This window comes from Phyllostomus discolor, chromosome 6 (assembly GCF_004126475.2).
Source record: "Phyllostomus discolor isolate MPI-MPIP mPhyDis1 chromosome 6, mPhyDis1.pri.v3, whole genome shotgun sequence".
Lineage (NCBI taxonomy): Eukaryota > Metazoa > Chordata > Mammalia > Chiroptera > Phyllostomidae > Phyllostomus > Phyllostomus discolor.
The window spans coordinates 126,752,698-126,768,505 of record NC_040908.2 but is presented as its reverse complement, the minus strand read 5'-3'; the positions used below and the strand labels follow the sequence as shown (position 1 = coordinate 126,768,505).

The 15,808-nt window shown below is 44.9% G+C and overlaps 1 protein-coding gene across 9 annotated transcripts in view; it reads right to left on the bottom strand.

The window, feature by feature from the left end:
* The window catches only part of PPFIBP2 (PPFIA binding protein 2), a 131,056-nt gene that overhangs the window by 45,646 nt on the left and 69,602 nt on the right, over positions 1-15,808 (bottom strand). For 7 of the 9 annotated variants that reach the window (XM_036028949.1, XM_028514585.2, XM_036028952.1 and 4 more), the window contains 2 exons: positions 14,965-15,057; positions 10,554-10,667 (listed from right to left, as the gene is read on the bottom strand). In XM_036028949.1, coding sequence (XP_035884842.1) covers positions 10,554-10,667; positions 14,965-15,057 — 207 coding nt within the window. Of the gene's footprint in view, positions 1-10,553; positions 10,668-10,802; positions 11,027-14,964; positions 15,058-15,808 lie in introns of those variants that run through there. The other 2 variants (XM_036028951.1, XM_036028955.1) reach the window with 2 other exon arrangements.

The window sequence follows — 15,808 nt, the reverse complement described above, 5'->3', positions numbered from 1 at the left end:
CACAGCCCTTAACACATCTCCCTGTGAGAACTCACTGCAAGGAACCTAGAAGGGAGCTGGAGCATAAAGTACAACGGACATTCAGTTGAGCATGTACTGAATAATTTTGCTGGAATCTTATTATGTGAGATGATCTTTTCTGGGCTGTACCCATGTTACAATTTGGCAACTATGGGATGTAAGGAAGACGACTTTCCTTATTGTGAGGGCTCGCACTGGGAGGTTACTACTAGTCCTGCCATCAGTAGAACATAGTAGACAACTTGCCACTAATACATATACCTAATAAGCGTAAATACGGCGAAAAACAAAGGTGATAGGCAAAACACCTGCTTAGAACTACTGGGTATTATAAAAAAAACCTCTACAAACGGGAGCATTTCCCGAAGTCCAGGGACAACACATTTCTCTATGGGAAAAAAGGCAATGTTCCATGTGGCCCAAAACCCCAGCATACAGGAGATGCTGAAGACACAGGCCCTGGCAAGGAAAACATAGCACGGCAGCTAGGAGAGCAGCAAGCTAAATGGGCCGACAGTAAAGACATACCCCCTGCCGCGGTCTGAGCACTCTGCAGCACCCCTCACAGTCCAACCCTGGCATGAGAATGGTGGTCTCAACACTGTTCTGACCCAGCAGCTATGATTTTACGTATTCTGAACATTCCTCAGATCACAAACCAAATCACCCAGGACAGATTTGAACTTGAAGTACATAATTGCCTGGCTAAAAGGCCCTGAGGACCTCAAAAAGCCAGGCTACAAATGGTCCGTCTGCTAATCTGAGGGGATGAGTATTTAGAAGTTGAATCTGCAAAATAAGCTTGCCGGGCCCTGGGCTAAGAAGGCTGGCTCTTCCTGGGCCAGCCAGGCCTAAAGCAGGCCTACAGGGCAGACAACAGCACAGCCACGCCATAACTGGGGGAGACCTGTTGGTGAGGAGGCAGCCAGAGAAGCAGGTCCCACATCGCTGGGGTGGGGGGCACAAACTCACTGAGTGTCTCCTCTGTGCCGACACTGTTGGGTACTTTACATACATCCCCTCCATAAACCCTCCCAGGGACTTAGCATTAAACACTATTTCCCCAACCTTACAGATGAGGAAGCAAGACTAGAGACTGACCTATCTTGGCCAAGGACATGCCAATCAACAGCTGAGTTCGTTTTCAAACCAAGGTCAGTTGACTCCAAAACTTTTTTCTGCCTAATGTATCATTGTTGCCTAAACAGAAGGAGTCCAAGAATTTTACAGGAAATAAATACATGCTGAAAAAAAAGGCAATCAACAAATATTCACTGAGCCCTGGAAATGCCCACTCAAACTGACAAGATGTTGTTACGTACGTACCCTTTACTGATTAGGGCCTGGTGTTCAGGCCATGCAGAACATAAAAGTCCCTGAAGAGGTCTTCTCTGGGTGAAGATGATGGCATCTTAGGGTCAAGTAACTTCAGACGTAATCTTCCCCCACACCACTCACACTCACTCTTACCTCCTTCTCCCTCTTCCCCACCTCCCTGTCGGCCTCCACCACCTCATAACCCTCTGTTTATCTCTCTGGCTTTTCATCAACCTGCTTATTCCAAAACTTATTTGAGGCAGTGTGCACAATAGATAATTCAAGTTAGAAAATACACCATAAAAACTAAAGCAGACAGGAAAAGAAGTTGAAGCCAGAGTTACAGTTGGTACTGAAGTCATACATTCAAGTTTGACACACAGCTGGAGACGGATTATAAAGTGCCTGTGAGCTTCCCAGCCACTGATGCAAAGGTGAAAAGGAGCAATTTTACAAATCAAGGTCCATGAAATAATAACATTGCTTTGGAGTGCTGAGAACAGAAAATATTCTTCCATGAGACTTAAATCATTTTTTTCAACAAATAAGTTTTTAAATATCTACCAGATGCCAAGGCGTGGGGGTATGACAGTTAGAAACACAGCCCCTGTTGAGTGCTTGACTGTCTTAAGGATATTCATGCACTTTGTCTACTAACCAGCATTCAAGCCACTAGTTTGGTGGGGTTCAAAAAAGCCACAGAATGTATCTCTCCTAAAAGCTAAGACTCTAATCTGCTCCATCATTGCCAAAATCCCACTAGCTGTTTTAACTGCAAGGCTGTCATTGGTCACACCAATGTTCCAGCTGACAGGGATGGTATTTTAATTGGTTGAACCAAAGTTCCAATAGCCATTCTGATTGGTCATGCTGGTGCTCCAGTGGGTCACACTAACATTCCAAGTGGGCACTCCAGTTGGACACACCAAAATTTTCATTAGAAACCTGGGGCTGCTTAATTTCATGTACTCCACTGACAACAAAAGTTGCACTGACTCTCTCCCAGCTTACATCTGTTACCAGGACCTCTACCTTTCATTATCATCACCCGTTTTCGTCATCACTTATAAATACTGTCCCATGCCCTGAACTGAACACCAGCCTTCCGCCAGCTTTCCCCAGTCCAGCTCCACTCCCCACCTCCAGGCTCGGCGCCGCCTCCAGCCACTACTCCGCACTGCCACTTCTGTCACATGTGTCTTCATAGCATTTGACTATCCTACACTCGGCTGCTCCTTCGTAAGCCAAAGTCCAGATGTCTGAACAATATGACACATCTCCCAGTCATCTCAAGTGAAGACCACTCTGCTTCGACAACCCAGCTGCCAAAACACCTTTCTCCCTCTCCCTGTTTCGAGACTACGTCCAAATCACTATTCGTCCCTAGTGATGGTCTCCATCTGCCCTCCTCCTCTAAGGCAGTGCATTCAATATCATATTCTCTCCAAATACCTAGAACCCAACATGGCCACCCATTTTCGTTGAGGCTTTTGTCTTTTGAACAATAGTTTACCTACTTTGGGCACATCCCCTCTCCTCAGCAGCTTCAACATCCTTGTTTGCCTCCCTTTTAACATCCATTCTGGCTTCACATTTCCTGACTTTCATATACTTTGTTTCAGCCTCTCAGCAGGATGGCAACAACCTCTGTCCAGAATGTGTTTGCTCTGCTTCTAAAACCTTCAACTCAAATTCTCTCCTCTGGCCATAATCCTCTGACCTTTCAACTGCCCCATTTACTCACTTGGGTAATCTTTCATTTCTTCCTTGGTGGCTGCTAGTTACTTAATAACTCTCTATTTTCCTAGAGTATCAACTTCCTTTAAGCAATATCTGCCTCCTTATCCTCTCTATACCTTTGAGGTTAGTCATTTCAATTGTATCCTCTCGGCAGCAGAAAACTCCTCATCCAGCTCATCCTTGAGGCCCCTAGACCTGAAATGCATTCGGTTTACTAGAGCCTGGGCCATGCCAAACCTCAAAGCCTTTTATCTATGTTTGCCTGAGAACTGCTGGTAAAAAGTCACTTAATGATGCCAACTGGTTTCCATACAAATTTTATTCTAATTACAGCTGATCTTCCAACACTGCCTGGCAAAATCTGTATTCATCTCTGGCTGGTCCCTTTCAGAGATCATTCCAAATCTTCCCCATTCTCCCCTGAACCCCACCCTATCCCCCTCTTCTCCTCAAATAACCTCTCAGAGTTACTGAAAAGATTTTTTTAAATCACCTGATCATTCATTGAACTTACATCCTTTCTATTTCAACATTTCCCCAAATTGTCTTTCATTCGTATATCTTAAATCCATGTCTTAGAGAAGGCCAGCCCACACCTTCTTTCCAAGGTCGGTCTGAAAGACTTGCATGTAAGCAACTTCTAAGTCAGGCTTTTTCACCTACAGAACTGTTCCCTAGCCCAGGAAATTTCCAGGTTGCACATGAAAGGCACATGCTAAAAAACACAGTGACTACAGGCAGAGTTTGCTTCTGAATGACCCCACCCAACCCACCTTCCTGCTGCTGACCACTTCTTGGTCTCTAGACTCTTCATGCCCTCCTCAAACAGCTCGATGAAACGCCAGGCTACTTCCCTGGTTAACCAGTGGCATTTGGCTTTGTTCTCTGAGTTCTGGTCCTGCTTCTCCTAGAGGGTAATTCAGAGTGATGCCTACTCATATGGTCCTAGGCTCTCCTTCACCTCTGTGCTGCCTTTGAGGGAGTTCCCAGAAAGTCTGTGCTGCTCTAGGGTAGGACCATTAATCATCCACTCTGACAGGCATTTAATCTCTCCCTCCCCATCAGCTTATATTCCTCAGGCTAGAAACACGATCAAATTTCTGACATTTGAATGAACCTTCCCTTGCAACCTGGCCTTCCTCTTGAGCACCCACCCATGAGCTCTCACTAGGCAAGTGCACGCTCTGCGTGCCTGGTGTGTGTGAATGCTGTCTCTTTCCATCTCTTTCCTCTAGAAAGAATAGTCCACCCCTGCTGCCTCTTCTTCCTCATCTTCCTGTCACTTCTCAGTAAGATGCCTGCTTGTCTACAAGCTGGCTTCTGCCCTCACCAGGCAGGGCACAGGAACAGTCCAAGCTTTCAGATGTAACTTGCACTTCTCAGCCCCCAACGGACTTGTCCCTCATCCACTCATCAGTGTAAGCTGTTTCTTACCACTCTTTCCTTCCTTTTGGTTTTTCTGACCTTTGTTTTTTCTTTTCCATCTCCTTTGCTGGCTTCTTTTACCCCTTAAGAAAAATAGTCTTGAGCCCTCAGCTCTCAAACCCCAAGACTGGAATTATCTCTCTCTGGATCCAGCCTGCTTGTCGGGAGAACCAAGGTAAGGCTTGGCCCCTGCTCAGACCTGCAGGGTTAGGCTCTGCTGGGAACCTCTTGGAGTCAAGCAGCCGCCATAATGCATGTGGAGGTAGGAGGAGGGGAGTATGGGGCTGGAGACGAGGGGCACGGGTTTCATATGCAGCCCTGGCTTCTGCTCTCCCAGTTCTTTCAATTGTTTCAGCCTGTGTAAACGAACGAGGGCACGGGATGAGGAGGGGGTAGTACGGGAGGTGGGTGTCTTGTTTTTCTTACTGTGAAGGCCCATGAAAGTGGGTAATGAAACTTTAGGAAAAACCAGTGAACAAAATTATCACTCACCCCTCTCACTTCACCACTATCAGTAATTCCTTCCAGAAGGAGAACTCTATCTCCTTTCTTGGAGATGAAAATAAAAGTTTACATCTCAGAGCAAATCGTCATTTCCTGTTTCCAGAGCTCAGTTTCAGACTAGAGCTGATAAAAAGAATTTGCCTTTCAACTTATTCTCTCCTTCAAGGGCTACATCTTGAAGCAATTACCTCCATCTTTAAGTGTGGAACATGACCCAGGGAGTTACTGACCAATGACGGGGGACTGGAGCCAGACTGGCAATCTGAAACCAGAATGAAAGAATAGGCCATGGAAAGACATGAAAGGGAAAATGTGTCCTCTGCCCTTTGAAGTGGGAGGCCCAGACCTTGCTGGGAAGCCTCTTTCATGAACGACAGTGGGTAGAGAAGCACTTGTTGTCAACCTGAGTTTGAGTGCAGACTCAGTCCCCACTCCTGAAACCACCTCTCTGAACCTCAGTTCCCTTATCTGCAGAAAGGGGCAAAGCACCTACTTCACACTGTGGCCCGGAGATCACACACCACGTGAGACACTTGAGCAAAGTGGTCGTTTCTGCCTCATAAATCTCCAGGGGGTTTTAGGGACTAACTGGCAAACCCTGTTTTCTTCACTCCTGACTCAGGTGTCCCACCTTCTCAGACAGATTTGTGCTCCCACAGGACCATGTACACAGCTCTGTTGAATATTCTTTTTGAGATGGAAATACCCCTTAAAGGTGCTTTTGGGAAATTTATCAGCCGGGGGCTGCTGAGACTTTGCTGAGTTCCCAGGTCTGAGTGCACTGTTCCCTCAGTCCCCTCAAGGGCAGGGCCTGGGCCTGTGTCTTAGGCCGAGTATCTCCTGCTCAGTGTCGTGACTCACACTGACCACTGGTGTGCAGTTCTAACAAAACTGGAAGAGCTGTACTATGGCACAAAGAGGTGGGCAATGTCGAGTCCACATTGTCATCCCCATTCTCTGCAAAGAAGAATGCAGGTGCCTTGACTTTCCCAGATTAACAGCAAGTGGTGACTCTACAGGAAGTGGTGTCTGCTGACTCCAAATCCACTAAATTTGTCACTCTCCACACCTCACCAAAAAGGCAGCAAAACAATGAGGTTGCCAGATGCCTGGGACTGTGGGTCAGGTAGGAGGGCTGAAAGAGAGCCTGGGGCCTTCAGGTTTCCCAAAGGCTGGATTATGTCCTCACAAAGGAGGTCTGCTTCTGTTCTTCTTCTCCACTTGACTTCCCTATCTTCTTTTCAGCAGTGAATATTGTTTCTGCTCTTGACACTGATTCCATCATAAATGGCCAGTCTCTGGAAAGTGCTGCCCACTTTGTATAAAATCTCTTACCCAGTGACTAGTACCACCTTCCCTCCTCTGGAGAAGGGTCCATGATAGGAGGTGGAGGAGCTTTCTGTGCAAGAACCTTCTGGACCCCGCACACCCCAGACAACCCATAAGGCCACTTCAGAAAAATCCACCAGGGAGCTCGAATACATCAACAGGCCGTGGGGGATGCTCCCTGTGACACAGAGATTTTGTTGCCAGCTGAGCCAGTCACGAGGAGGAGGGCACTGGTGAATGCTTGTATTCCCAGGGTGCTATTTTGAGCCCTGGGCTCACACAGCCCAGTGTGCAGCATTCAGAGATGCAGCTGGACAAGGCCTTGACCTGCTTAAAGAACAGAGGGCAAGGCTCAGCCCTGTGAACTCTACGCCCAGACCATCCCACACCTGTGAAAACTGATGCAGGCTGTGGCCCCTTGATTGCACAATTGTACGATTGTAGGAAGATCCAATTGTACAATTTTGGAAAATGTCTCTTCCTAATGGGGAAGGTTCCCTGAGAAATCCAGATATGCTCAGTGAGTCTGAGACAGTATCTGAGTAGGTGCTTCCTAGGCAGTCCCACGAGATGCTGTAGCAGCCCCCTTCCCAAGCTTCGCTAGGCTGCAGACAAGTAATAGTTTGCTCTAAATTGTGTCCATGTGTTGCCCATGTGGACTGGCTCCTGTGCTCATTCTCTTTGGTCCTGGTTTACCCATCTAACCACAAGGTCTTCATGTTCTCTCTTTCTGATTTCTGGAGACTGATGGGTTAATGCTTAAAAGAAAACAGATGGGAACTGAGAGATTAGTACTTAGCAGGGGCCGGGCCAGGCTGAGGGGTGCGTAGCTCATGAGTTGGGTGGGGAACTCCCTTGTTTCCTCTTGGGCTCCTGGCGGGAGGCTGACTTTGGTCAGGAGAACAGATGTGGGAAGGGAGAGCTCAGTGGGGTTTTGAAGCCCATGTAAGCACAGGGTTTAGCCTCTGTTGGTTGGGCTGGGTTTCCTTAGGTCTCCCCAAGTGCTATTCCAGGCAATGGAGGGGGCAAAGTCTAGAGCAGAGGTCGTAGGTTAGAGGTCTATAGGCCAGGCTCAGGCTGACGTGATGGTACATATCATGTGGTTCAAACAGCATTTTTATTTCATTTTAATTAGTCACCAATGTTTTTAAAACAGAAACTTATCTTTGAATCTGGATTTCCATGGGACTATCTGGCAACGCCAGCCTATAGGCACAGTCAGCTAGAGTAGCCACCGTCTCCTTTGGACAAGACATGTTCAGTGTGTGGAGCGCATACCCAAGCAGTGCCAACAGCCAGCCAGAAGGCCCCACGCTGTGACAGTCAAAGAGACTGTTCAGAGCTCCTCAGGCCTTTGAGCAGGAGGCCAAGCTTGGCTCAGGGCAGGAATGGTTTCTGAGGGCTGGCAGAAAGAGGCAATTGTTTGCCTCCATTCTCTGCCTCAAGGCCATGAGTCATTCTTGCTCCCTTCACCAGAAGCCAAGAGCCCTGCAGTCCAGGACAACACAGTCAAGGAGGCAAGTCTCTGCCTGTCCCCCTTTCAGAAGACACAGGTACGTACTCCAAGCAACAGACAGAATCGCATCAGTGCTATATTGCAAGAATTAAGTGTCTTTTCAAACAGCGTCAAGCAGACTTTAGGAAAGCATTAACTGTGCATCGGCATAGTCAGTCTGGGATTTGGAGCTGGCACCTCAAAGATCTCAAGCTCAGGCACCACCATGTCCAAAAGACACACAAGTGGGAGCTGAGGCTCCTATGTGTCTTATGACATGAACTCAGAATTTTCCACAAAGGAAATATTCTATAGTCCTTTCATTTTATCCTTGAAAGACTGAAAGAATGCAATGAAAGTTATCAGTATAAAGTTATGGCTAAGTTCAGAAAAGTCTTTAAATCCTAGAGGTGGCTAATAAGAGTTATACACCAAAAGACACCAAGCCAAGATCTCTTTTATGGTACAGGCAAACCACATGCCTGTTACCGAACCCATAGACACAGGAAAGAAGGCTTAGGATACATACAACACATGAAGGGTAACTGAGCTTAAGATTTGTTTCAAAAGTCTAAAATCCAGTCCATGGAAGGACAAGACAGACTCCCCCAGCTGGTGCTGGGAACTGGCGTGACTGCTGGGCACAGAGACTCTGACCAGGGCTCAGAAGCAGCACAATAGAAAGAGTGTGGGGCAGTGCCAGAAGAGCAGCCGGGAAGGGCGCTCGGAGAAGTCAGGAGCCACAGTGCAGCCAAACTCTGACCACCAGTCATGCGTTACTTGCCAGGCACGGCCTTCCTGACACATCCCCCTTCTGACAATGTTACAGCATGTTCCCTTACACATCCAAATGTTCTTTTTCTATCTTTTTTTTTACAGCACCCCATTATCTTCCGCTCTCACCCCCACCCCAAAACCACACCCTGCCCAGCCTTAAAAATACAATCTAGTGGGTCATCCTGTGCTCCTTTCACTCTTTGTGAAAAAGCTTTTCTTCTCTTTGAGATTTTTCTATCAGCCAATGTTCTTTTGTGGATTTTCAAAAGATTCAAAACTCTTAAAAATAAATACAAAAACATAGAAAGGCCACTCCTCTTGCTACTCAGATTTTCAGGGAGTAGCAAGAGAAATGCTGTACAATTTAAAGAGAAAATCAGATGGAGCCAGGAGTGTGTTAACTTACTAATCAGCAATGAAAAAAAAAAAAAAACAACTAGTAACAGCCCCCAGCTCTTGGAACTAGTGCCTATAAAGCCATCTGCATACAAACACTGACTTTAAAAAAATGTTTTTCAAACACAAACGAAGCTAACAGACACCTAGGAACTATGAGATTTATCTTAAGACCAAAGGTCAGATTCAAAGCCTGTGTTCATTATGAAATAATTTTATTTCTATGCTGATTACAGCAATAAAAAACTGTGAGAGCTTTGGGGGAAAGATGACAAGTGGTCATCCAATCAAACCCCCTCATTTGAAGGGATGGGCTTTCATTCTTTAAATAATTAGTGAGCCCCTTTTACGTGCCAGTACTATACCAGGAGCTACAACACATACACACATAAGCTTCAGTCATGGCTTATTTTTCAAAATAACTGAAAATGCAAGAAGGATGTACATTAAAAAACATTAAATATATTAATAAATTTCATAAAATAAAATTTCTAATTACTTTCTCAATAGATTCTGAAAAGACTTTTTAAAATTTTTTTTTATTTATTTTCAGAGGGAAGGAAATGGAGGGGGAAAGAGAGGAACAGAAACATCGATGTGCAAGAGGCACATCAATGGGTTGGTTGCCTGTCACATGCCCCCAACTGGGGACCCTGCCCACAACCCAGACGTGTGTCCTGACTGGGAATCGAATCAGTGACCTTTCAGTTCACAGGCCAGCACTCAATCCACTGAGCCACACTAGCCAGGGCCTGAAAAGACTTTTGATAAAAATTCAGTATCCTTCCTAAAAATGGTAGCTCAAAATTTATAACAGGTTAAAACTGTTCAAGAGTAGAAGAGTCAGTCATAGTTTCATTCAAAAAAGTATCTATAAGTGATAGTAAAGACAACTATACCACAAAATTAAAATAGGCAAAACTCTATGATGTGAAGCATACAAAAATCTGAGGAATAATTGTATATCTGGTATGAATAGAGCTTTGGAAATTATATGCATACATATCAAGGACCAAAAGAAAATAAGACATTTAAGAGATTTATTTATTTGACTAGCAGAACAGTCAATTGTTTTTCATTTTAACATGTATAAAATTATATTAAAATATTATTTATATAATACATTTCAGGAAAGAAGACTACACAGAATGAGGGGGGGAGAATAAGTGGAAAGGGGGCACAAAATAAGCTGGGTGACTTTCTAAAACCCCAGTGCCACCTGCAGGCAAGCTGCAGTTCACGTGATATTGTCCCCATGACATTGCCAACAGAGAGCTCCTTCGCTGAACCAGGCCTGGGGAAGTGCTGCTTGGGAATCTGTCTAACCAGCCCAACAGGTTATTCATGCAGGCCAGGCCCATACTCCACCCCCCTCTGCAGCTTTCAATGTTCAGGCCCTGTTTCACTTGCTGAATCAACACTACACTGAGTGGCCAATCCCAGCTCCAGGAAAGACGGGAAAGGAAGAGCTATAACCCTGACACAGAAAGGGGCTTAAACACTTGAGCTCTGATAGAACCCAAGGGCCTTCAGCTCCAGCCACCCTTACCTGTTGAAGCATCTCTTCAGCAGCATTGAGTTTCACCTGGTGTCCTTCGAGACATACTTCCAGGTCCCGAATCTTCTCTCCTTGGGCTTCCACTTGGTCTGTGAGGACACTCACCTGACCGGGGAAATAAAGCAATGGTGAAGGAGCAGGACTGGCTCCCCACGGGGCAGAGCCCTGAAGCCACACACCACTGAAGGGTGGCAGGTGGGGGAGTGTCCCGGATGAAGGAAATGCCAGTTGTTTTCTTACCTTGCCAGGGAGTCTCAGCCACTGCCTCAAATAACGTTGGTCACATTTCCTGTTCTTGATACGCTCATGAGAAAACACCCAGTAGCCACGAGAGCTGCCTCTGGGCTGAACTCTTGCTCTTACTCCTCTTCTAGAGCTCACTCGGGCAGCCCCAACCTCAAGGCATATCTCGGCTGGCTTGCCAGGGCTTCTGCCGCCCCACGTGGAGGAGCAATCCAAGCTGTGTGGAGACTAGCCAATGACCTCACCTCTCTCATAAGGGTGTGAGGCTGCTCACCTATCAGGTGAGTGTTCTGAAGCAATTAAGGAATGTGGGACATAAAGGGCAAGGGCATGTATTAGCACTGACAAAACTTGGCTCCAGAAAGGTTTTTGTGCTTCACAGGCCAAAACGCAACTCTAAGTCATAAACATACACAAGCCACATTGCATACACAGTGGCAGGGGGAAAAAATACATTGAGAATATTTATTGGAATTAATTTAGAAAAATACATTTTTAATAAATTATTTAAAGTATACCCTAAACATACACTGAAAAAATTTTCACAGCCCACTCTATTAACAAACTGCCTTGGGATCATTTTCCTTTTCCTGTTTCTGAATTAAAAGTTACCTCAGAGCAGGAAGGTGAAGAAATTGAATGGCTGAACTCCCCAAAATAAAGAAATTAGTCCCTGATAAACTGGGGTCCTTTAGACTCTTTTGGTTTTTCAACAATAGCTCAGTCATTGCCATTTACAATGGATTATCATGAATGTTTTTTTAAGATTTTATTTATTTTTAGAATGAGAGGAAGGGAGGGAGAAAGAGAGGGAGAGAAACATCCATGTGTGTTTGCCTCTTATATGCCCCCTACTGGGGGCCTGGCCTACAACCTAGGTATGTGCCCTGACTGGGAATTGAACCAGTGACCCTTCAGTTTGCAGGCCAGCACTCAATCCACTGAGCAACACCAGCCAGGGCATCCTGAATAATTTATTAGGTCTATAAAGGAATAAGAGCTGGAGCATGAACAAGTTAATGTGATTTTCACTTATGAGTGTTTAAATAAACTTTATGAATTATAAAGCTCCCCTTACAGAAGAACTAATCTAAATTAATATGGTTACACTAAGCTTTCCATTTGTATGTTCCCGAGAGATGAATGAATTATTGAAACATATTCCTCAAGTTGAGGCATGATGTGCTAATGTTTCAATTATAATCCAAAAACGGGGACCTTCTGTCAACTGGGCCAACCTTAAATACAAACCTTTGTTTGTTTTTTAATTTTTATTGCCCAACACCATCAGCAGTCTGGCCTTTTCAACTACTAATGCTACTTTCAAAAGGGTAGGATTCCAGAAGGTGGCCTTTGATTCCTGGTTCCAGAGCTTCTGCTTGGGAACGATATGTTATGGTTAATCTTATTATGAGGATTAACACATATAGTCTGAATCATGCCTTGGGCCTTGCGGGCATGCACTGGTGGTACCCTGAGGAATAATATGTGGTCTGTAGCATCCTATAGCTTATAGCTCAGCTGTAGGTAAGACTCAAGATACACTGGGTTGCAGGGTCCTTAGGAACCTGAATACTCACCCCAAGCATAATGAATGGAGGGATATAGAAAATTGGGATAAGAAATAGAAAGATCCTAGAATGTGACCTTTATGTAATAAAAACAATTTTTTTGAGCCCTTCTACATGCTAGGCATAATTTTAGACACTGGGGGAGATACAGAAGTGAAAAAAAAGAAGAAAAAAGCAAAGCAAAGCCTTGCCTTAAGAACTTATACTCTAATGAAGATATATAAATGATTTTGGTTTTATTTGTTTTTAGCTAATCCTGGAAACAAGTATTTTTTTTTCTGTGTGATTTCCCTTGTTCTTCTATAAGTAAACCCAGGAAAACATTCTGGGCGAAGGTTTTCAATTAATTCAGTCTGTCTGAGCTGCCGTGTGACTTAAGCAACAGGCCTTACCATGCGGAGGGTTTGTCTCATTGGCTCCGAGGGGCCACTGCAAACAGGGGTGACCATTAACAGCAGCTCTGAAAGTCTGTCCACAAGCTCCTGGCAGAACAGAATCACTAGAATCCACTTCTGACTTTTCCGATAAGCAGGTTCCCAATTGCGTTGGAATTATTTAAATAAGGATTATTCAAGAATTTAGAAGTTAAAAAAAAAAAACAACCATGAACATCAAAGAGATTATTAAATAAGACTTCTTTATTCAAATGTAATCCCCTTCATAGGAATGTGTTACGTCAGCCATGAAGGTTTCTGGTTCAAACATTTGCAATTTCATAGTGTTTGTGGCAAAATTCTTATCTGGACAATCTTTCATTAATCATCTCATTGGGATGGCGTTTCAAATGACACATTCCTGTGCTCTAATGTGCTCCATAACCCGGCCCCTGCCACCTCTCTGAAGGCAGTTCACACCAGGCTTCCTTGCAGGTCACCAACTCCAGCCACATGGCCCCTTCCTGCTCGTTGCTCAGCGCATGTGCTGGACCCACCACTTCGTTGGCCTGGCTTTTCCAGACACCTGAGTGGCTCCCTCCCTAACTTCCTTCAGGTGTCCTCCTGTCGGGGGAGGTCTTCCCTAACTGCACAGTTCTTACCTGTTCTACTTTTCTCCATAGTATTTATCACCGTCTGACACATTTCATGTATTGGTTTACTGTGTGTGTACAGCACACACACATACACACACACGAGTGGAAGCTAGAGAACAGGGACTGACTTAGTTTGTCTTCTTCACTGCTGTATCTCCAGCACCTAAAACTAGCATCCACCAAGTTGTCAATACTCATGTATTTTTAATGAACAAAATCAATGATGTGAAGAAAAAGAACAAAGTAGGATGCAAAACTGTATAACTGTATAATTGGTTTGAGTTTACTTATTTAAGATAGGGGTAGGACACTCTGGCTTGTGTGATGCAGAGGATTGAGCACTGGCCTGTGAACCAAAGGGTCATGGGTTCAACTCCAGGCAAGGGCCCATGCCTGGATTGTGGGCCAGGTCTCCGGTAGGGCATGAGCAAGAGGCAACTACACATTGACATCTGTCTCCCTCTCTTTCTTCCTCCCTTTCTGTCTGTAAATAAATAAATAAATAAATAAATCTTAAAAAAGAAAGATGGGGTAGGACAAGGTAAAAAAGGCTGGGGAAAAAAGGCCAAAAGGCCAAAATGTTAAACTCTTTTTGATTTTCCAAAGTTTCCAAAGTAATTATTTATCACTCTCACATTCATACACTGAAGTAAACTGAATAAAAGAAATAAGGTAAAATAAAAGGAAAAAACAAAAACATACTACAGCCTCTTAACTCTATAGTGTTAACTCCAGGGCTCTAGGCTAAAGTCCACAGTCTGGGGAGGAAGGTTCCAGAACCCTACTGCCCCCTCTTCCATTTACTTCTAGTCTTATCTGCCACCCTTCAAGCTTTTTAAAAAACTAGGATTGGGATATTAATCTTGTTATTCTCCAAATCATCAATACATATGAGATCGTGATGCTTAATTTATGCAGTTGAGAGCGAACACAGCAAAGGGCCCTTGCCACAGCAATAGGCCACTCGTAAGATTGCTCAACTTTATGGCCTACCAAGGAAAGCATGTTTTCAGAACTGAAAGTAGTCCTTTGACTATCTTTCTCCCTGAAACATTTCAGAGTTCCTCTCTTTGAAGCCAGAGAGTCATAAAAGGCTTATTATCCTGTGTTAACAGCTCTAGGCCTCCATGTATAAGTCTAGATCCACCTCCCAATTATCTGAGCTGATCCCATCAACATGCACCCTTAGGCCCATATCACTCATGGCTGTTTTATTAGTGACATGAGGACACAGCTTATCATCCTGGCAAGACTCCTGGGCTCCTAGAAGACAAGGCTCCACTAATCAGCCTGGCCACAGAGCTTCCAGCGTATAGACATGGGTGCTTGGTCGTCCATGATAAATAAGTGAATATACTCAAAGCCCCCAAAGCCAAGCCCAGAGCTAAATTGTGCCCTCAGTTACTTTCTGCTTTGTTCCAGGAAAAGCCTTTCTAAAGACACACACTTTGAGAACAAGATAAATCCAACAGAGAAAATCCTTGTATGTCTCCCCCACTTAGGGCAGCTACAGAGTTGGAAGTAATAGATGTGCTGATTCCCACCAAAAAGGACCCACCTGTAATATGAGGGACTCCTTATCTCCTTCTAGACGTGCCAAGCGTTCCTGGTATGTTTCATTACTAGCAGCACTGTGGTGATTTACCTGGGACTAAAGAGAAGGAAAACAAAAAAGAATGTACTTAAAATGTGGGGAAAACATCTTACCAACTTCCAAATGCAGTACACAATTTGTGTGGACAGTTTCACTGATTATATGTGCAAAACCACCCACCTAAACGTGAAACCACGGGATTTCAAAACTACTACAAGGAGAACATGACCAGATGCTGTTGCTAAGTGGTACTTTGAAAGTTGGCAGAACCACCTGCCAGATGACCTCACCCTTGGCCAGGAAGGCCTCAGCAGAGCTGCAGACCCAGTGGTGCTTGACTTGACTGGATGTGTTGGGTCTGGTTTAGCTGGCGGCACAGCCTGCCAGAGGCACCAACAGCAATATGGTTCTACTCTTTGAGGAGACCAGGGAGCTGGTACTATTCACCATGGAACTATGTGGGAACAACTCCTGCACAGATCTGGGTATCTATTAACTCTCATGCCAGGGTTCTTCAGAGCCAAGGCACACCTCACAGTATGGAGGTCCGTCCTGACCATCACAGTGAGCACAGAAGACAGGGGATGCCAATTTCAAGGCCCTTCATCTACTCACACATTCCTTCCAGAAGCGGCCAAGCCCATGACCTGATAAGGTCTCTGGCAGCCAGGCTGGCACACTGTGTTTCTACAGAGCTAGAGCTGAGAGAAGCAAGCTAAGATGAGACATCTTGAGAAGAACTCATATAACTCAGAGGGATCTTATAGGGCTAAGCAGTAAATGGAAAGTAGCCAGAAACCATGGAAAA